The sequence below is a fragment of the Sebastes umbrosus genome, chromosome 13, assembly GCF_015220745.1.
Source record: "Sebastes umbrosus isolate fSebUmb1 chromosome 13, fSebUmb1.pri, whole genome shotgun sequence".
Lineage (NCBI taxonomy): Eukaryota > Metazoa > Chordata > Actinopteri > Perciformes > Sebastidae > Sebastes > Sebastes umbrosus.
In genome coordinates this window covers 9521485-9543100 of record NC_051281.1, presented here as the reverse complement: position 1 = coordinate 9543100, position 21616 = coordinate 9521485, and the positions used below count along the sequence as shown (strand labels likewise).

Below are 21616 nucleotides of genomic sequence, written 5' to 3'. Positions count from 1 at the left end.
GGCCAGCCTCCTCTCTGCTCTCCTTTCCATCCACGGCTGCACTCCGATAATCCAGACGGCTACAGACTCGGCATCCGGTCTCTCCAGCAGCCTTTCTCTATTGTCCTGAGCCCTTATCTCTCTGCACAATACTGGTGCCTCCTTAAAGCACAAAGCGCCAAGTTGTTTCCCCTCACCCTTCAAAATGTGAACTTTGAGCTCGGACGCAGTGGAGCTTAACCTACCCTTTTTATGGAAGAGACTTCAAAAGTTGCTTTGATTGTGTGTGTGTGTGTGTGTTGGCTGTCTGTGCCTATTAGTAGGGATGTCACGATACCAGAAATTTAGTAGTCGATACCAATACCAGTGAAATTCCATGATTCTCGTTACCAATTTGATACCACGGTAAAAACAAAAGTAAAACAAATTCCACGTATTTCAATATCCTCTCTTTTATTACCGTTTGCATACTGTTTTTTTGTTAGGAAGTTAAACAGGTCATAATTCCTCTCTATTATCTATTTTATATTGCTGAGAAAACATCTCCTTCCAACAACTGTACTTAATAAAGTTTTTCGCCAAAGAATACATTTTACAAGATTACATTTGAACACATCATGATAACGTTAGAATTTACCTTCTCCCAATACTCAACTGCTTCTTCCAATACCACTTTTAACTGAATAGAGCCTGAACACATCATAATGTAAATCAATCACAATGGTTTTAAGACAAAAAATAAGATTTTTATTTTCATAAATAACTGTATTTATTATAATATAAATAAACAATTGGTCCCTGAGATTGTTGGCTTAAAAGTGTTTTAGTCAGTTTCACTACAACGAGAGTTACAGAAGTGAAAAGTGTATTTCTTTCTTTCTTTATTTATTTGTTCATTTGTTACCTCAATGCAGAAATTGAGGAAAGAAGCCCACTTTTTTTTTTTTATAATTATTAATTTAAAAAAAAAAAATTCTGGGTGACAAGTGCCCCCCCAGAAGGTGGCGCCCTAGGCGACCGCCTATATGGCCTATGCCTTAAGCATGAGCATAAGCATAAGCAAGCCCTGACTAGAGCTAGTTAACTTTATCTGTTAGCAGCCGGTAAGCAGCACATTCCTGCACGGAGGTAACAGCTAACGTTAACTAGCTCTCGTCCTGTCGATTTCAACACCGATTTGTTGTCCGCAATGTAAAATTGTTATGGAAAAAGTAGGTGCATCCCATGGACACGCTGATAGTGAATTTACTGAGTGCCAAACACATTTTTTTTCGTCCTCGGGATGACGAGGCGCCATTAATCTCGAGCCCTGATTGTACATGCGGTACTTCAGAAAAACAAGTACAGCCACGTTTTCAGAATTTTGGCATCAACTTGTTACCAAAGTATTGTTTTTTGTGACATTCCTATGTATTAGAACGTCAATGTGTTGTTTCATCAATTGGAATTTGTGTTTGACGGCAGGAAAAATCAAACCAAAAACTAAATGTTTGAAGGTGTCCATGCCTGTAAGTGTCTGTTTATTTCGATAAACCAAAGTAATAACCAATTGTGAATGTCTGCACGTAGCAACCTTCAGATAAAGTGTCTTTTCAATTAGGTGAAAAACGACTGCGCCTCTCTGATGTGTTGCACCTTCGCTCTTCTAATCCGCCTCACAGTTTTGGATTGATAATGTCACACACACGCATGTTGTCTTTCAGCACATTAATAAACAATAGGTCATCGCATAGCAATTGGCTCATTGTTTCAAATATGTAGATAGCACAGTATGAGATAGAAACATAGCTGTGCGCGTCTGGGTTATTAGTGCTGCTGGCAGTGTTGATGGGTTTGGAAAGGTCAGTGAACAAAGTGAACATAATGTTCTGACATTTAGAACTGAGAGAGTGCGAAAGATAATAATAATGTTTTGATGACTCAAAATACGAAAACGGGGCCTTTTATGTATGAACCGAAGTCTCGTCTTGGAATCTGCAAAGTAATGCTTGAATATGAAGTCCTAACTTGTTTTCAAATTGTTTTGTTTGTCGCATTGCTTTTCTGTCTGTGCTGGTCGACCTGTTGTGGCCTCGCTGACAGACGCTCTATTTTCAAATTTTTGCAAAGTCTCAACTGTGCCTTGATCTAAAAATATGCAATTCAGCTTTAAAGACTAAAATGTACACGTTTTATTATGCAAAGCCGTCTTTGAAGTGGCTTAAGGGAATTAAGTCATTCAGTAGTTATTTTACTGTTATTGTCAGACTGCAGCGCGGTGAACAGTGAATAGGTCAGTGTATTGTAGTCTGAGCTATTCATAGAACATAAACCCAGTGAAGGCCATGCTGCTTGTGTTGATTTTTTACAAAGATAACAACAGTAGCTACACCGCCTGGTGTCAAACTACAACACTACGTTTTCAGCTCTCCTTCAAACACTGTGCAATCTCTTCTTTCTCCAACATGCTGGAACTAGGGCTCAATCGATTCAAATATTTAGTCACGATTAATCGCGTGATTGTCCATGATTAATCACACATTATTTATCTGTTCAAAATGTACCTTAAAGGGAGATTTGTCAAGTATTTAATACTCTTATCAACATGGGAGTGGACAAATATGCTTGCTTTATCCAAATGTATGTATATATTTATGATTGGAGATCAATTAACAACACAAAACAATGACAGATATTGTCCAGAAACCCTCACAGGTACTGCATTTAGCATAAAAAAATATGCTTAAATCATAACATGGCAAACTCAAGCCCAACAACAAGTGTGCTGATTTGACTATGACTTGCCCCAAACTGCATGTGATTATCATAAAGTGGGCATGTCTATAAAGGGGAGACTCGTGGGTACCCATAGAACCCATTTTCATTCACATATCTAGAAGTCAGAGGTCAAGGGATCCCTTTGAAAATGGTCATGCCAGTTTTTCCGCGCTAAAATTTAGCGCAAGTTTGGAGCGTTATTTAACTCCTTTGCGACAAGCTAGTACTACAAGGTTAGTACCAATGGATTCCTTAGGCTTTCTAGTTTCATATGATGCCAGTATCTTCACTCTAGCTTTAAATCTGAGCCCGCTACAACCTAAAAATCACAAATTGCGTTAAAGAAATTAATGGCGTTAAAACGATTTGGCGTTAATGCGTTATTTTCGTGTTAACTTTGACAGCCCTTGCTGGAACACTTGAAATGGAGATTACTACTTCTTTGGTGAAAACTTCATATCGTTGCCACTTCATCACAAGAAACTAGGCTTTTAATTTCATCCATGGTTCCCCTCTCCTCGACATTTTCCCCCTCTTTATAATTGACTTTTTGCAGGTTTCAGCCGTCTCAGGACATCTTCTGCAGGCTAGGCAGGTGCTGTATCAACCCCTCCTCTACCCCGCCCACACACACACAACCACACACACACACACACACACACATACACACACAGATAAATACACACAGCTCTCACTACATTAACAGTTATTTTCCGGAGAGACACTCATGGCTTCGGGGTCCAGGTGTCTCTGCAACTGCTGACCCATGTTATCAGCCCGCCTCAGCAACCAGGCCTCCTCAAAACTAATCCTGACGCCGTCACGCCACCCCCCTCCCCCCCCGTCGCTCACACTGATGGCTCCCTCTTTGGGCGACAATCCCCTCTGGATCCCCAGCAGCCTGCGACTCAGACACGCTCACCTGCATACCCCGGTCCCACGAGACACTCCTATCAATTGAAAAGGGGAGACAGAGTGACCAGGATTACAGCCAGTGCTGCGTTAATTATAAGCTTTTTTAATGAACGAGAGAGGTAGTGGCTCGGAGGCCAGGTGGAACAGCCGCACAAGACAAATCCGATTATCCAGGAACGGTTTGTTTCTCTCTCAAGCTCGCCATCTCCCTCATTCCGTCTTTTGTGGAATAATTTCCCAGCTCCGCTTCAGAAAGCAAAGACATTTGTTTTTGGTGTCTGTTTCTGCTCCAAATCCTTTTTTGCTCTATTTTGCACATGCTGTCGCAGCTTCTCAAGGGGGTGCAGTTACTCTATTTGTACCTGAAGATGAACTACCTCAAACATCACCAATTAATTCTGCGGAGGATGAGAGATGTCTACTTCTTTTTCCCCCTCGGAGACGTGTGGTGTTCTTATCGAGCATGTTCAAACCAATGAATAGAAAAAGGCTTATCATTTTGCTGCTTTTGTTCTGCGCTAATTTGACATTCTCTGAGATCCCTTTTTATGTTTGATGAAATATTTATGGTGTGAAAAAAACAACAACAATCCAGCGAGAATTATCTGGCTAACAACACAACGCTCCGTTGCTTTGTTTTAGGCATCACATCAATTAGCGTCATTTTACTATAAAGGCTATTGATTTGCTTTGAACGGGGGAGTATGTGATCGAGTAAATGGTGCGTGAATATAAAAACACCTTTCGTATCTTTAAAGCAGCTTTGATGCATAATTCTGTGTTGAACATCAGGATTTGTTGACGTTAAACTACATCAGTTTAAATGCGTATCTGTCCCTGACTGACTCTGGATTGTTTTCATATACAGCACATGTGAAGCTGAGCTGCAATAGATCACACTGAGCACTGATACTGGATAGGCCTGCACGATATGAGGAAAATCTGCGATGTGCGATAACATTGTTCAATAATGCGATGACGATATGACTAGCGATAATTGAAGTGTGCACATTAGCTGTACATACGGTACATATATTTTAAATATAACTAGTCTTAATGTTGTTTCTAGAGCAGCAACAGTAATTTTTACAACAGCAAAGTCACTATATAAACTCATTAATATCTCACTGGAAACAATATAAACTAGACTAGACTACATAGATTAGATTAGACTACATATCCTACTGCCAGCTTTTGTTTTAACTTGTGTAGCCGAGGGTTACGTTGCTCCTATACTTTATGAAGATAATAAACTAATAACACGGAGGCTCCGTAGTCTGCACCCTCGTTAACAACAGCGCATCACGCCTTCACGCCTTTCGTTCCACCATTCACAATGAACTCCCCGGACAAAAACACTGGAACACTGCTTACTAGAGGGAACTAAAGTCGTTCACAACCCAACAAAATGACTTACACGTGTTTCCAATCCGCTGTTAGCCGCCGAGATAACGCGCTGTGCTTGTGTAAACATAGCGGCGGTGTATGACAGACTGTGGACAGAGCAGATTGAAGATATCGCTTTCCTACATGTTTAACCGTTTCAGCATGTTCATGCATGTTGAACAGGTGTAATGATAACGTATCTTGGCTTTACACTTGCAAAGTTTTAATGCATTTACTTACAGTAACGAGCGTAGTCTCCACCGCGGCCTCTCTGATCAACTGTTCACTGACTTCGCTGTGTGTGTTGATGTGTGTAGAGCTCCGACACAGAGCAGGAAGAGGCTGCAGCGTGATCATAAATACTACAGTCTTTAACCCCGGAGCCCGTTTAATACCGGGTTTTGGTGACCATCCCTAAATATAATGATTTTTCTTGTTCAACACATTTCAGACAGCCTTTTGCGATGTGTTTCTCCCACATGTTCATATCGCGATGATGATGCAAATAGGAGTTATCGGTTAGCCCTAATTCTGGATCAGACATTTGATTTTGAGTAACACAGTGGAATACCTTGTTAACACAGCTGTGTGTTTCAGCTTTGCCTGGTTTCCTTTTTTCCTTTCATCAGCTGTTAATCACTTCCCAAGAAATACTGCAATTGAGATGATTTAGGAATTTGTGAGTCAAATTAAAAATACACTTAAGTGTACTGAAGTAAGAATTTCCTCTCAGTAATAGTATTTGACGTAACTAATTTGATTAGGAGATTCGCTGCAGCTCGTCCATATTTATACATCCCGGTGCCACATTTTTGCCTTTTTCAAATTTACCCTGTCTGATCACATTTGCTTTGTAATTAATCACTGTAATTCAGCAATCTTCTAAAGACGCCTAGGCTTCCAGGCCAGTTAATTCAATGATTCAATTTCCAATAAAACCCAAAGCTATTCTTTATAAATATTCCGAAACCAAGAAAGAAGAAAGCATCACAATATAGAGATGTGAAGAAAAGATACTCCGGAGTAGATGGATGGTATCAGTTAGCTGATCTTTGTGTGGTGAGGCAGAGTTAACATTCTCCCCTGCCCTTATCAATGCTGTGACCCTTTCAGCTTGCTTAACGGTTGCACCTACAGCGCATGGAGGCAGGCAGAAAGAGCCATAGTATGTTTCCGTGCCACGACGATAAACATGCAGCTGATTGAGTTCACAACCCTGGCTTCAGGAGCAGCTGCTTGGACTGCCAGACTGTTTGAGGTGTTGGCAGAGTGGAGATACCTCTCTCTGGCAAATACAACCCCACACAACATCTTAACAGTCTGGGAAAATGATTTTCAATTTCTGGAAGGATTGCGTAACACATATGGTGGGTTTTTTAGTGATGCGATTGTTGGCAAAGCGCCATAGTTGGGTTTTTGACGTTTGTCTGCTGATGTACGGGGGTAGGAAGTGTTTTAAAGGTTTGAGTCTAAGAATACTCCCGAGCCTAGACATGAAAAACAGAGTTTGCTTTGAGACATATTCAGATGATGGGAATGAGAGTTCATATTCTGATCAAGCTCTCTTCAAGTTCATCCACAGTTTTTCTGTGGGATTTAGGTCAGGGCTCTGACTTGGCCACTCAAGGACATCCCCCTTCCTATCCTGCAGCCACTGCATGTTTTTTTCTGTGGTGTGTTTAAGGCCATTATCATGTTGGAAGGTGAATCGTCCATCTTCAGCTGTCTAGCAGAGGGCCACTAGCCTGACATCGCCAAACCAAATCACAAATGTGGATTAGTCTGGAACCTTCATTTTCGATTTCCAACAACAGATACTTTCTAATAGCCAGCAGGGGGCGACTCCTTTGGTTGCAAAAAGAAGTAAGATTGTACAGAAGTCTATGAAAAAATGAGCCTAATTCTCACTTTATTACCTCAGTAAACAAGAGTTCATAGTCTCAATCGCTAGTTTGAAGTCTTCTTCAATACAGCATGATGTTCATTTGTATATTATGGTCCCATTTAGGGTCAAATAGGCTATAAAGCAGGACATGCTTTAGGACATGGCTTCCTTGTGATTGGGTAACATTTGTAACATTTTGGTCATCTAAAAATATATTTATTCAGCATTAAGTTATGCTTACTGTAGCTCCACCCTCTCGTGTCACTTCTGGTTCCAAAATAATCAAGATGGCGACGGCCAAAATACTGAACTCAAGGCTTCACAACGGCAGTCCACAGACCAATGAGTGACATCAGGGTGACTACGTCTACTTCTTATATACAGTCTATGATCTGGACAAACGAGATGGACAGGCTGGCGACAGTCTGACAGTGCTGTTGCTAGCATGGCTTAAAATTGTATTGCTTTATAAAGTTGCCACATTTGTGTCATTATGTTCAGATACCTTTATTACAAAAACCTAGATAGCCTCTGTACAAACAATGTATTCTGTTTTCTTAGACGTTGTCTGTGTTTGTTTTAAGTACATGATTACTGCAATAACTATAGATGCTGGATGCAGAAAGTAAGAGGTATAGCGCACACACTTTGACTGTAATAGAAGTCTAAAGTTGAGATTGAATAAAGATTAAATGAATTGCTTGTCCCTACTTGAAACTGCATGTTCGCAATTGATTTTGCTCCATCCACCAGCAGCACCTTTCTTCCATCCTATTTGTTGGCTTTTATTTAGTTAGTAGCCGGCCAGGGTAGCAGAAGTGCAGCTACAGAGGCAAGCTCATTTGAGTCACCATGGAATGGCGAGGCAAAGCACTTAAAGGCCTCGGGGAATAAGGTCTGGGTCACTGGGATCTGGGGGGTTTTCAGGAGCGTGGCCAGGAAGGTCAATAAGGGAGGGAAGCTTCGAGGTGGGGCCGGTGGGGAAGGAGTTGGGGCTGGATTGGAGACAAGGGCAGGAGTTGTTAATAGAATCAGAGTTTCCTCTGGATGAGCTCTCAGAAACAGGCTTGGCTGCAAGGTTGACATGTAATCATTGAATGTCATAGGAGAGCAAAAACCCAAGCTGCTACTCTTCTCTTTGATATTACTGTCAGGATGTGACACATACAGTGACAAATCATGACCATAAGCCTCTCAGTTTAATGTAAAATCCACAAACAACAACCAACCCTGTGCTAATACGATGCATAAGTGACGTTGCCCTTCCCCCTCTGTAACTGCAGCAAATCTAAATTTGGGAAACATATTTTTTATATGCACAGAAACTTTCTCTGAGATCTTTCTGCTAAGATGAATAGAATGAACACAGACAGAAGAGATGAATGGGTTGTAAATCACAGCAAAGTCATGCCTCTGGAGTGTGCAAGGATGTGCATAGCATGAAAGGACGCTGCCTTCAAGTCATGCATCTTTATGGAGCCTCCTTGCATCTACACGTTGTCATTTCCTCCTTTTCTCTGTTTGCACACCCCTGCGATGCAAGATAGCTCACCACAATGCATCATGTGAAAGAAATATAATCTCGAGTGTCATTGTATGAAGTGTCAGATTTCACTCTGCTGTGGTATCAGATGTTTATATCAGTTTTTCTCCTTGTCTCTTTGTGTCTTCCTCTACCTCAGACCCCGTAGCCCAGGCTGACTCTCGTGCCAACCTCCGGTGGGAACATCAGTGGGTGCAGGGGACTTGACAGAGCCAGCGCCAGGGAGTTAATGCCACTCAGTGCTGCTGGAGGTGTGACACAGTCCCAGCCCCCTGCACATTGATTCACACAGGATTAAGCCACTGCATGATGCTTCAGGCGGAGGGCCTGGCACAGCTGATTTACCGTCCCTGTCAGACTTAACATCTTTGGAGGCCTCCTCTGCCCTGCTCCTGTCTTCTGTGGAAGGACTTGTAAAAAAACAACATCTGCCACTGCACCAACCAGATCAACCAAAGGGATGACTGGCAGTCATCTGGCTCAGGTACTTGCAAAATCATCTGTGTCAGATTAACGTGGGTTTGCAGTTTGGGAGTTGATTTTGAGGGAATTTTGGGGATTTCAGGGATTTATTCTATGGTGCAGCCACATTGCCTCGTCATATCTGTCCCAACCGGTGCTCATTTTGGAAACTATGACAAAATATTAGTTGTCAATCTTGTTGTCATGACTGAAACAAGACCAAATTAAATTTAAAATAAATGATGAAATGCAAGACATTTTTCAACAACAAATAAAACAATAAACAAACTAATTAGCCGACTGTTATAATGCAAAATCTCATTCAGCGACCTGTATGCTTGTGTGGAATCACAAACGGTAGCCTCAGGCTCCTGAATAGTAAAACATTATTTCCCGCCACCCAAAATGTCCCTGTTCAAAAGTTTATTTAGCCGCTTGACCTTTTACACTACCGTTAATAAGAAGCATCTTGCATTCGGTAACGTACTGTCTCTGTCAGTATAGTTATCTGGTGTTACCAGGTTTTGGATCAAACAGATTTATGGACTAAAATCATCTTCGACCCACTGAGAATTAGACAAGAAGCAGCAACAAAACAGCTGGGAAAAAAACACAGAAACATTCGGGCAGCATGCTGACATTTATAAATAGGTAAGCTAATGAAACATTATCAAATGCTGTGGATGTAATGTTATCGGGCTGCTATCGGAAAGATTGATTTGATTTGATTTGATTATTATTGTGTCATGCATAAATAGTATGCCCAGCCCAAACTGGCTTACAAGACACCGTTATTTAGAAAATAAAGAAAAGACAAAGGCAGAAACCAGAGTAGCAATATAAGTTCCAAATAATACTAAACAAATAAACTTTCATTTTCAACTTGTCCTAACTTGCATACTTGGCACAACTTGTTTTCCTCCTGGATATTTTTAAATCTACCGACTTCAAGGGCCAGAGGAAGGATTCCTGTTCTTAACTGTGCCACTAAAGACCTTTGACTCCTTTGACTGAAGGAATGACTAAGTTCCAGGACTAATGTTGACGGTCAACCATCTAAATCTTTCGCTAGATATCCACCAAAGAAATATTAAAATGCTTTAGCTTCTCTAAACTCAGACAATGAACAATATTTTAGTGAACGAATGAGTGAATCCACTTCTGAGAGAGTCGCTGCTCTGCAGTGGAGAGCACAGATATCTGCGGTAAAGCTCGGTGAGCAGAAATAACAGAGAGGCAGCGGTTCTGTCCACACAGCCAGAGTTTGAAAATGATTACCGGGTTAACTCGGGAGAGTCCATCTGCTGTATTACAGAGTGACATGGACTTTTCCACTAACCTGGCGATAGAGGAGAACGACACCCGTAACCATGGCAACTGTACACAACGAATGATTTTTTTCACACTACGAGCGACACAGCAAACATTCTACAAGTCATTTTTAATGGAAGCCGGTGACATGAAGCTACTGCATGATGCGCTACTAATAAAGCTGAGCTGCGTGTTATGGTAAATATACTAATGTCAAGTTATATTTAGGGTTAGGCAGCTAAAACACAACCCAGTCGGCAGAAAATTTTTTGGCATTGGACATTTCTGCAACGTTGAATTGGCGACGTTTTTGAACCCAAAATACATTTCATAAATGCGTTTCATATCAGCCTCGTATCACGAGAAGAAATGCAATGCCACGTGGTTAACGTTGTGAAATGATCGGTTAGGTTTAGGCAACAAAACTACTTGGTTTAGGTTAGAAAAAAGACAACGGTTTGTGTTCAAATAATAATGTAACAACCCTAACAACGCTAAAAAAACACTAGGTTTAGAAAAGAACTACATGTTCAGCTGATTGTAACGTGACGCACGGGACACGAACAGTGGTCTCCTGTATGAAAGCCCCGTGTTTGTTGGACCCATCCACCTCATCACCCGTCTCTTTTTGCTCTTTATGTCACTTGCTCTCACCGAATGCAAAAACGCAGACATCCAACGTATCTCTGGTTTGAAACGTCCAACCTTGTTTCCTGGCAACTGGGCAGCTAAAAAACCTTGTTTAGGTCAGGGAAAGATCGTGGCTACAGTTGATAAAGGCAAGTCCATGATGTGCCAAATCTCCAGTCTCATGCATGAAAGGGGAACTTGCTACACGCCCATCCACCACCCCTTACTATTTGCCCCGCTATATATAGGGAAAACTACTTCCTGCTTTGACACTGATCGCTGGCATTGGATGTAAATTGAGAGGTGCAGATTCGTCCAGAATGGATATAATTCCTAGGATACTGGGCCGATCTGTCCACATTTTTTTCAACTCCTTTTCAATCAACAGTGCCCGTTTGTTGTACATTCATGATGAAAAGTCCGTACAGGCTAAACCTTTTTTGGAAACGGCAAATACGCAGTATGTGCCAGAGCTGTCATCATCTGCTCAGCCAACGACAAAAAAAAGTCGCCTTTGTTACAGCTCTGAACAGACTAACGGTGTCTGAAGAATTCAGGAATAAAAATGGAGATGGACAGCAATATTCTCACATATCAGTCCATACAGTGACAGATGAATGCAGCTGCACCCACAAGCCTCTGATCAAAAGAATACAAAAAAACTGAGTTGCGCATTGCTTTTCTTCATTGTTTCAGTGCTGTCATGGTCATTCCTGCCAATGAAAACATCTGCAAAAATCTTTGGGTGAGAATGTCTTTCTGCTTTTATATTGCCAAACCCAATCAAAAACAATTACATGCACCACAACGTGAAGAAAGTACTTGCAGCTGCGTTAACCTGAATATACTGGATGCGGCATACAAAGAAGAGCGCAGGGATATGGACGGGAATTTAAGCCGAGAGAATGTGAAGAGAGAATGAGCTGGTTGGCCACATAATTATGTGGGAGAGGTTGGCATCCCTGGAAAACGTACTGGGATCAAATGCCTTTTGTTTCCACTCCAGATAGAACTGGCCGTTTGGCTTATTTAAAGAGAGGCTGGAGGATCGCTCTGTGATTGTTCAGAGCCTTGGCATACCAAATTAGCTTTTGCCATTCATTTGGAAAGATCTAATCAAACATTAATTATTGTGACCACCTGTGAAAGAGAAGGCTGTGGAGTGTTGCTCATCTGTTCTCTTATGGTAGCTGCAGGGTCCTTTCTGTCTGGATCCAGCGAGTAGGGACCACAGGAGACCGTGAAGCAGATTGCGTTCCATCAGATCACGGAGTATCTAATAGGATGCACAGCAGCATCTGAGCCACGCTGCTGTTTGCCAGGTTTTCTGTGACCACTGAGAGTCTGGCAGGATTCCTTTGACCCAGATATTTAGCAGCTTAAGCGCTTTTCTTTTTTTTTTTTTAAAGATTTTCAGGATAGCCTGCATCCCCCCTCTACTGACCGAGCCGTATGAACACAATTGCCTCTAACTCTTTAAACTGGTCGGCTTTTGGAAAAGCATTCCTCTGATTTTACAAACCATATCTAACACTATGGTAATCCCCAATGTCTGTCTTTGAAAAACAATAGTTGGATGCCTCGGGGTCATGCTTGTTTTCATTGCTTGTTTTTGTTCAAGACCATGTTTCCCAATCAGCTGTGACACGTTCTGTGAGCCGATGGAGAGCGCCGCTTGTCCCATGAATAGTCAAATTAGACTGGCTAGAGGGAGGATGTAATCTGGGTGCAGTCAGGTATGGCTTCCAGAGCAGAGCAGCCCGAGAGGTTGGCTAGTAATCAGCAACCAGAGGTGTCTAATTGGCATATGGCTGTGTAAGTGCCAGCCTATTCTGCTCATTCATCCAAACAGAATAAATTCTCTGGCCATCACAAAATGTGAGACAAAGGCAGCTTTAATAAAACAAAACAAAAAAGAAAGTTGCATTCATTATACACAGAGAGTGGATGGTGCGCCACATACTGTATGTGCCTGTATAGGATGTGGGAAACACATGCTGCAGATTATTGAGGACCGATACAAACAAGAGCTGTATGTTGAAATGCCAAACCCTGAGCTTAAAGTTGTAATGTATAATTCCTGGCCATATGCTCCAAAGACATAGTGGTCATCATTTCACCTCTACTACTGGGTCCATACAATCTATGCAAAATTTGACCAAAGGGCTAAAACTTTGATAACGCTATCTTATAATCTTCACGTGTGGCATCGGCCTATAGTTTACGTTAGCCATCTTTGTGTTTACTGTGCCACTAACCAGGGCTTTTATGGTACGTTTTGATCGTTTGTTTATTGGCTTGGTCCCCGGGAACATCTTGTTTTTTTCGTTTCGTCTTCCATGCCACTGGGGGACTGCTTCCCCGGGAAGGGAGCCTGCGGCAGCTCCAAGTGACGGAGCTTAATAATGGCTGTGGCAGCTTGGATTCGGCCGATGAAAACCCTGGCACAGCGGGATAGTGGAGCGCAGGGTCTAACCTATGTATCGGCGGCAACAGAACGTTTGCTGATCTGGTGGGGAGTCGGCGCAGTCCCCCGGGATCAGACCCCTAGAGCTGGGTTTGCACCACTGGTTGAATTTGAGCTAACTGCTAACGGAAGGTCCGTCTGTTTCCCGAAGTTTCTGCACGTTCTACTACCAGTGAAGGGAGTACGAGGCAAACGTGCAAGGCGTTTTCTCGTTTCTGCCACTTTGGATTCAATTCAATAAACAAACTATCAAAACGTACACAGAGACCATGGATGTATTATTGACAGCTCTACTTCTTCGTCCTCTCATATTGAACTGAGGGCAGACTGGACGCGGCAGTGAGTCACTATCACCTCTCGAGGTACAAGTGGTATTACAAAACAGGACGGGCCGGGACTAGTCGTTTAGCATTCTCAGTCAGTAGATATCTCTGCAACACAGATGACAAAACTGTAACCTCTTCACATTCTGTTAATAATGTTATTTATTTATTTTTAAATTCTGGCCATATCTTACACATTGCACCTTTAAAAGCCCTTCTGACAGAAAGAGACCAAACCACTTTTGACTATAGAATAACACATCAAACCCAGAGGAAAATTGGACAGTCCATCAAAAACTAGGCATCTGGCAGCCCATTTCTGGGCACCAAGCCATCTCCATCCTGCAATTCTTTTTCATTAAACAATTTTTTTGCCCCCACCAAAACACAGCTAAAGCTGGAAAGTCAAAATCTAATTTCCCTGAATGAAATCAAGCAAAAAATAATCAAGCACCCGGCGCTTTCACAAACACACCATGTGTAAATAATCTTAAATCTCAAATGCCCGCTGCCTCTCTGTAGTTAATCTACCATCAAATACTCTCTATGATACGTAGTTATCAAAGGAAAATGTAAACCCAATGTGTTGTGGTGGTCTGCAACGTTAAATAAAAATGAAATTAAAAGCAGATTTACATATTGTCATGCTGCACTTTGTAACTAAGTTCAGGTAAAATTATTGCTTTTAGTGAAAAAATACAAACAATACTATAGAAACCATCCGTCTTATTACACTGTATCTCAAAATAAACTCAATAAATTCACCAGCTGATATGTTTATCACTTCCCTCTCATATGCAGCAACTCTCTGTTGCACAATTCATGCAATTGCATTCAGTTGTGTGCGTAATTATGTGTTACAATCCTAAGTTTTGCTGTGAATCAAAAAGTGATTTAGATCTTACGTCGAGTTCATGATTGCAGAATGACGAGAAACTGCAGGCAGGGCTCTGTGGGATGATAAGCCAATAATAACAAATCTCACAAGACCCAAGTGCTACGGTGCAGCAAAATTAGTTTTTGGAAAATGAAGCACCGCAGTCATGAACGCCATAACATCAGTCTCTCAAAGCAACAGGTGGTACAACTCCATATTCATTAATAATTTTGCTGTTAGTGCAATACTATGGAAGCTCTGGGAGGCAAGTGAGGAAAAACAATTCTGGTGATCCATTTCTTTAAGTCTGATCTAGGGCTGCAACTAACGATTATTTTCATTGTTGATTAATCTGTTGATTATTTTCTATATTAATCGATTAGTTCTTTGGTCTATAAAATATCAGAAAACGGTGAAAAAGCTTCCCAAGATGATGTCCTCAAATGTCTGATTTTGTCCACAATTCAAAGATAGTTGACTGTCATAGAGGAGTAAAGAAATCAGAAAATATTCTCATTTAAGAAGCTGGAATCAGAGAATTTTGTCTTATTTTTTTCTGAAAAAAATTACTCAAACCGATTAATCAATTATCAAAATAGTTGGCGATTATTTTAATAGTTTACAACTGATCAATTAAACGATTAGTCGTTGCAGCTCTAGGCTGATCTAAATAGTTTTCTCACCTGTTTATGACTTCAGAACCGGTGAAAAAGCGGTTTTGCCAGGATAATCTTTCTAAGTTTGTTATGTTTTCTCATCTGTGAAAACGGGTGAAAAACTTTTTTTTTTGTCAGGGTCATCAGTTGGTGTTTGTTGTTGTAATTCTCATTTCGGCCACAAGAGGCTAAAGTGCGCCACTACCCCATGTTCTAAATAGGACTAAACACATTCATGTTTCCTTCCAGGTGAGTTTTAATTTAAATTTATTTAACTTGCTTACACCAAATACATGTTTAGAGTGCATGGAGAAAAAAAAACTTTTTGTCATCCGCCAATATTTTTTTTTTTTCACTTTTTTTCACAGACGAAAAAAAACTAAAATCGAAAAATTATCCTGGCAAAAGTTTTTGTTTTGCCCTGACAAAAAGTGTTCCCCATCTGTTTCACAGATTAAAAAAAAAAACATTAAGAAACTTAAAAAGATTATCCCAGAAAAAACTGTCTTCACTTTTACTTGAATCATAAAAATTATTTAGATCAGACTTAGAAAATGGATCACCAGATCTTTTTTTTTCTCACTTGCCTCCCAGGGCTACTGTACAACACAATTAGAGGCCTAGTGAATCCAGCACTAATCCCTAACACTCCTAGGACATGAATCACAGTAGCAGGAGAGATAGGAATAAATGAGCTGCAATAAAAAGGTACTAATACCCCGTATTACTCCAAGCTTAAAGTATCCCCTTCCTGCAATACATGTGTCCACTTCTACCTTGGGAGGCTGAGATTCTCAAGCCTCTCTGACTAATTATGCATGGTCTATGTGGGAGGAGAAGTAGCCATGGTATCACTCTCATATGCATGATTAAAAAAAATGAGAAAGAAAGAAACACTGTGGTTCACGTGCGAGAGACTGTTATGCAGTTTGGAAGGTGACACTGAAAGTCGTGTTTCTAGGCTGCAGGTTTCAGTGGGACAGAGTGTCTGACACCTTCTCCACTTTCCCCATTTTTGAAGAGCTTACACACAGTCTCTTCCCCTTGTGTCTCCGACCCACGGCTCTCTCCATTTTTATGAGTGGCTTACTGATGAATTGCATGTTCTTCCCACAGGAGTAAGAGAGGAAGCAATGGGCTGGACTATGACTCTAAAAGATGACTTTGGGGTCATTGCCTGGACGCGGCGAGCTGGGAACCACCTCAGCCTCTTCCTCCTCTTGTCTCTCTTTTCCTTCTCAGTCCAGTCAGACATTGTGTTTCCTAAGGACCATCACTTCTCATGGAAAGCAGGTAAAATGTTTAATTCTTCTTTTTATTTGCTATAAATGTGTTGTCAATGCCCCCTTTTTTTACTATTCAAATCATAGACTGTATATAAGAAGTGGACGTAGTCACCGTGACGTCACCCATTAGTTTGTGGATTGCCATTTTGAAGCCTTGAGTACGTCATTTTGGACGTCAACATCTTGTTTTTTTGCAACCAGAAGTGACATGAGAGGATGTAGCTAAGTACAACCGAACGCTAAATAAGACATTTTCAAAAGGCCAAAAAGGTTATAACAAATTTTTATGAACTGAAAACACACAGTGAAAAGGTTAAAGTCGTAAGATGAAAACACGGACAACTCCCAGACCGGACAACGCCATGGTAGCGACCTGTCAATCACAAGGTAGCCCCGCCCTAAAGCATACCCTGCTTTATGGTCTATTTGACTCTAAATGGGATCATAATTTACTAAATGAACATCATGCTGTATTGAAGAAGACTTGCAACTAGCGATTGAGACCATAAACTCATGTCTACAATGAACTACTGAGGTAATAAATCAAGTGAAAAGTAGAGTTGTTATGATACCTGTATTGGAAATGCGTCCGATACTGCCCAGAATTCTGGATCGGGTATCACCGAGTACGCCAGTCTATGCACTGATCTGACACCATAATTTATTAAACCAGGAAAAAATCAACTTGTTTAACCCAAAATCATTTCCTTTTCTTTATTTGTTCATGTTTTACAAAGGATTTAGACATAATAGAAAATAGCAGCGACTACGTCTCTTAATCTTGAACAGTATCGGGTGTCAGGTAGTGGTAAGAACAGAAGAAACAAATCACCGGCCTTCACAGATAAAGAGTCTTTTTTAGTTTATTCTGGGCAAACAAACAAACACGTTACAGCTATATGCCGTCATCAGCACGATCATTCAAGACGTAATGCCAGTTTAAATATATCAGGTGAGACACAGACACCAATCAGGAAAGGGACTACATTATTACATAACAGGAATCATCTGTGGATGCACCGCCTGCAGTGGCTTTTGCCATGTGGGCTTTCAAGATATATATATATACTGCTTATATATATTTCTTTCATTGTATTGCTGGTTGTCTCTGACTGTTTTGGCCACGCCTCTGTTGTTGCGAGAGGATGTGTCCAGGATGTGCATCCACAGATGATTCCTATTATGTAGTCATGTATAGCTGGAATGCGTTTGTTTGTTTACAAAGGATTTAACCTGAGCCATGCCATACAACAAAGATAGTCATCATATCACATGCATACATGGTCGGTAGTAAACAGCTATTGAATAATAATAATAATAACTATATATATTTTTATCATGCTTGTATCAGCCGATACCGCAAGTACAGGTATTGGAATCGATATCGGGAAGGAAATAATGGTATCGGAACATCTCTAGTGAGAATTAGGGTCATTTTCTCATAGACTTCTATAGAATCTGCGTTCTTTTTGCAACCAGAGGAGTCGCCCCCTGCTGGCAATTAGAAAGAGTGCATGTTTAAGGTACTTCAGCATTGGCTTCACTTCTCAGACCCGGAGGTCACCCCCTGATTCAACTGCAATAATCCAAGTTTTTCATCTATGGAGCAAAATTACTGCAAGTGGTCAGTTTTAATTCCACACATCGAGTTCATTTAGCTGCTGCTCATTTACCAAGGTTGCTCAGAAGGTATTATAAAATTGATATATATATATATATATATATATATTTTTTTTTACCATTCAAGTGCAAGGACAACAAGACAGACCTCTCTGAACTGGTTCATACAGTACAGTACAGTTGGATATGCTGCAAGTGTGAGCACACACACACCAGTATACAGACCGTATACACACACACCAGAGTCAGACAGTCATTACTACTTCTCATTATAGGAGAAAAATACTACATTCATTTTCAGTGCAACCATTTCTGCAGGGGAAGTAATCCTCCTCTTTCTCACACACATTGTTGGGGAGCATAAACCTCAGGCTGCTATTGGACGTCATCAAGCCAAAGGGTCCTTACGCCAGGGCAGTTAGCATAATAATACCTCCGTTCTGACGGACTATCCGGCTCCAGCCCCGTGGTGACAAGCGGGGCTTCGATTGTTACCATAATGATGTGTATGCTGTGGATACGTGACAAGGTTAATGAGACATCGGTGCACAGTAAATAATCATGTCCTGGTGTGTTCTGCTGTGGATTTATAGCCCCAGTTATTGTCTGGTTGACATGTTTTCAATGAACAGCATGCTGCATACAGTATATGTATTGTTCTGTGAATGTTGAGTCTAAATATGTTGATTTTATATGAATGCCTTCTTAGTATGTGCATCCATGCAATATTTTATGAACAAACATCCATCGTATTTGCTGACATCACTTCTCTTTTGAAGACAAGTCGAGGTAATCTCACCTTTCATCCTTCACTCGCTTAACAAATATAATTGAAGACGCATCTCCGGAGCAGCTTGAGGAGGAAAACTTGGCCTTCCCACACAAAACGCCCCACTTGCTGTGCGATTAGCACTTTAATTTCTCACTCTGCGGTCGGGTAATGACACTGCCCAAGTGATAAAGAACATTGATTAATTTCTCTTGAAGGAGCGTATGTTCAAAAGGGGATGTAACCGGGACACGAGTGAGGATTTGAACACCCTCGCAGGGCTAAGATGGCTTACGAGTTGTCGCTTGAGTTGAGTCGTTGCTTGAAAAGAAAACCACTTTCGTAACAAGAAAGGAGAAATCTCTAACTTAACATGCCCCACCTCTGAATATATCCACCTCCTGGTGACTGTTTGACGCCAGGGAAAAGCGAGGGACTGTGTATCACAGGGCTTTGAAACTTCAGTTGCAGAACAGTCAGTTGTACAATAAACTATGTCGCGTTACAGAACAAGGACGCGTTTGCTATAGTTTGGTTTGAATGAGCAAACATTCCTCGGGGCCACACACACACGTGTCTCAGCAGCTCCAGGCTTTACATCACAAGCCTGATTGTTACGTCCGTGTTGGCAAATATTGATTTAACTTCCCCCATCTCCACCGTGCACATAATATAGTTGAATACTTCATTTGGCTGACAAGCTCCCTTTTTAATTTTGGGACTTGTCAACGTAGGAAAGATGCGCTCTAAATTATGCACAGCCACCCTATTGTGCGTTTGGTGTGTCTATCTAGGCCAGCAGCATTGTGGGGTAAGTCTTTTGTGTGAGCCAGTTCCCAGAGCTGTGGCTAAGCCGGGAGTCTCTGGCTCAAACGGAGAGCTGGAGCCATTTAAGCTTGACCTTCATCAGTGTCTTGGAGAGGCAGAATGGAGCGCTGAAACACTGCGCCTAATGGGGCTATTATTTAACTCTTTAAAGTGACTGTTCAAAGACAAACGCTTTCAAACAACCACACTTGCCCTTTTTAACAGCGGAGTATACGTTTACCATTAACTCGCAGCACACTAGAGAATACTCTAAGATGGTAATAAGAGTTAAAACCAACATGCAAGCGTGTGAGGCTCTTTGTTCAACTACAGAAGGTAGCAGTCAGTGATCTATATATTATTTCTGATATCAAACTGCGTGAGGAAAATGCCATAAGAGGTAATCGCACATGATAAGGACTGGATGTTCCCTCTGCTGTCGACTGGTGCAGCACAGTGTGATTTGCATTGCTCTCTGTGTGTGTTTTACTTCATTACATTAGTGTTGTAGCACTGCTACAGATTGCATATAACTAGTTTATGTTGTGTATGAAATTGATTTTACAATATAATGGCAGACGAGTGAAAGTTTGCAGTCTGTAGCTTTTTGCCTTTTAAATTTTGTTTTTGAAATTCAAGGGATCACATACAGACCTGTTAGCTTCAGAATGCTGATATCCCCCCAAAAGGGAGCGTTCAAATTGGATTTATTTTGACTTCCATAAGCATCTGCATTTAAACACGACAGCAAGACGCCGCGCTCATCCAGTGTCAGCTTTAGTCTACTGAAGAAGAAGTAAGATCCTCTCTCTCAGGTTTTCATTTGGCATCTTTGAAATGAGTGTAAATTCTCTGTAGAAAGTCTTTTTAAAATGCTTTAACAAACAGGAAAAGAGCTGTTTTTATTCTTAGATACATCCCAGGTGAGGCATCAAAGCATCTCTCTAAAACAGAAAAAAACACCTTTTATTTAAGTTCTTATTTTCCCGTATTTGTCGAGGGAATCCGACTAGTTCGGGATCTCTGAGGAGAAAAAAATTCATATTCCAACATCATTTTAACAATACATTTGAGACTGTGTACAGTATTAAGACCGCAGTAAGCGCTATGATTAAAATAATGCTCTTGTTTAGCGACTATGTATTTTAAAGATACTATATGTAACAATTTGTATTAATTGATTTATTGCCATTGTGTGAACAGATTGTAGTGTAACTTAAAAACTGAGACCTTCCAAGACATTCTCGGTTGCCTATAAGAGCCTGCAGAATGATTTCTATGCAAAGGACTCGGGATGGTTTTGCATCGTAACGTTAGCTGATGAAGTAATTTGGAAAATGGCAAGCTAGTTCGTATCATGGATATTGGACATTACAGATAGTGAAGGTGATATACATAATGAATGTAATGTCAGGTCACTCTTTTGGCCAGTGCCCAGGATGATCGCTCAAGCGTACGTAGTGCGAGCAACAGGATGCTGACTGCAGTTCACTTAACGGCCACCGGTGTCATTAATAACAAGGATTTTCTGAAAGTTACATATAGTACCTTTAACATTATTCACTTGTTTCATTCATATTTCTTCCGTTTTTGGCTATACAAATGAGATTATTTGCGTATGTTTTGATAAATCCCGCAGTGTTCTCTGGAGGGTTGAATAATTAAGCTGTCTGTTCATTTAAATTATGTGGAAACTTTCAGCTATAAGAATCAGCTGAGGGGCAATGATTTTCAAAAGATTGAGAAATCAATAAAGGTTTTCCTTTAATGAGAGGGATCTCTCTCAGCTCCTGCTGGATTATTCAAAGAGTTTTTTACGGGGCTGAAGCTCCAGGACCTGTATGGTCTTACAGCCTTGTGACTGCGAGAAAAAATAACTTCATGTGTGGAGTGATGGAGTCAGGCAACATTTACATTTCATTTCAGAGTCTGAGTGTATTTAT

The 21616-nt window shown here is 41.0% G+C and overlaps 1 protein-coding gene across 2 annotated transcripts in view; it reads left to right on the top strand.

Moving 5' to 3' along the window:
- thsd7ba (thrombospondin, type I, domain containing 7Ba) overlaps window positions 1-21616 on the top strand; it is a 225420-nt gene that overhangs the window by 49936 nt on the left and 153868 nt on the right. For both annotated transcript variants that reach the window (XM_037789632.1, XM_037789633.1), the window contains 2 exons: window positions 8605-8949; window positions 16308-16484. In XM_037789632.1, coding sequence (XP_037645560.1) covers window positions 16325-16484 — 160 coding nt within the window. In that variant the 5' untranslated portion in view covers window positions 8605-8949; window positions 16308-16324. The remainder of the gene's footprint in view (window positions 1-8604; window positions 8950-16307; window positions 16485-21616) is intronic.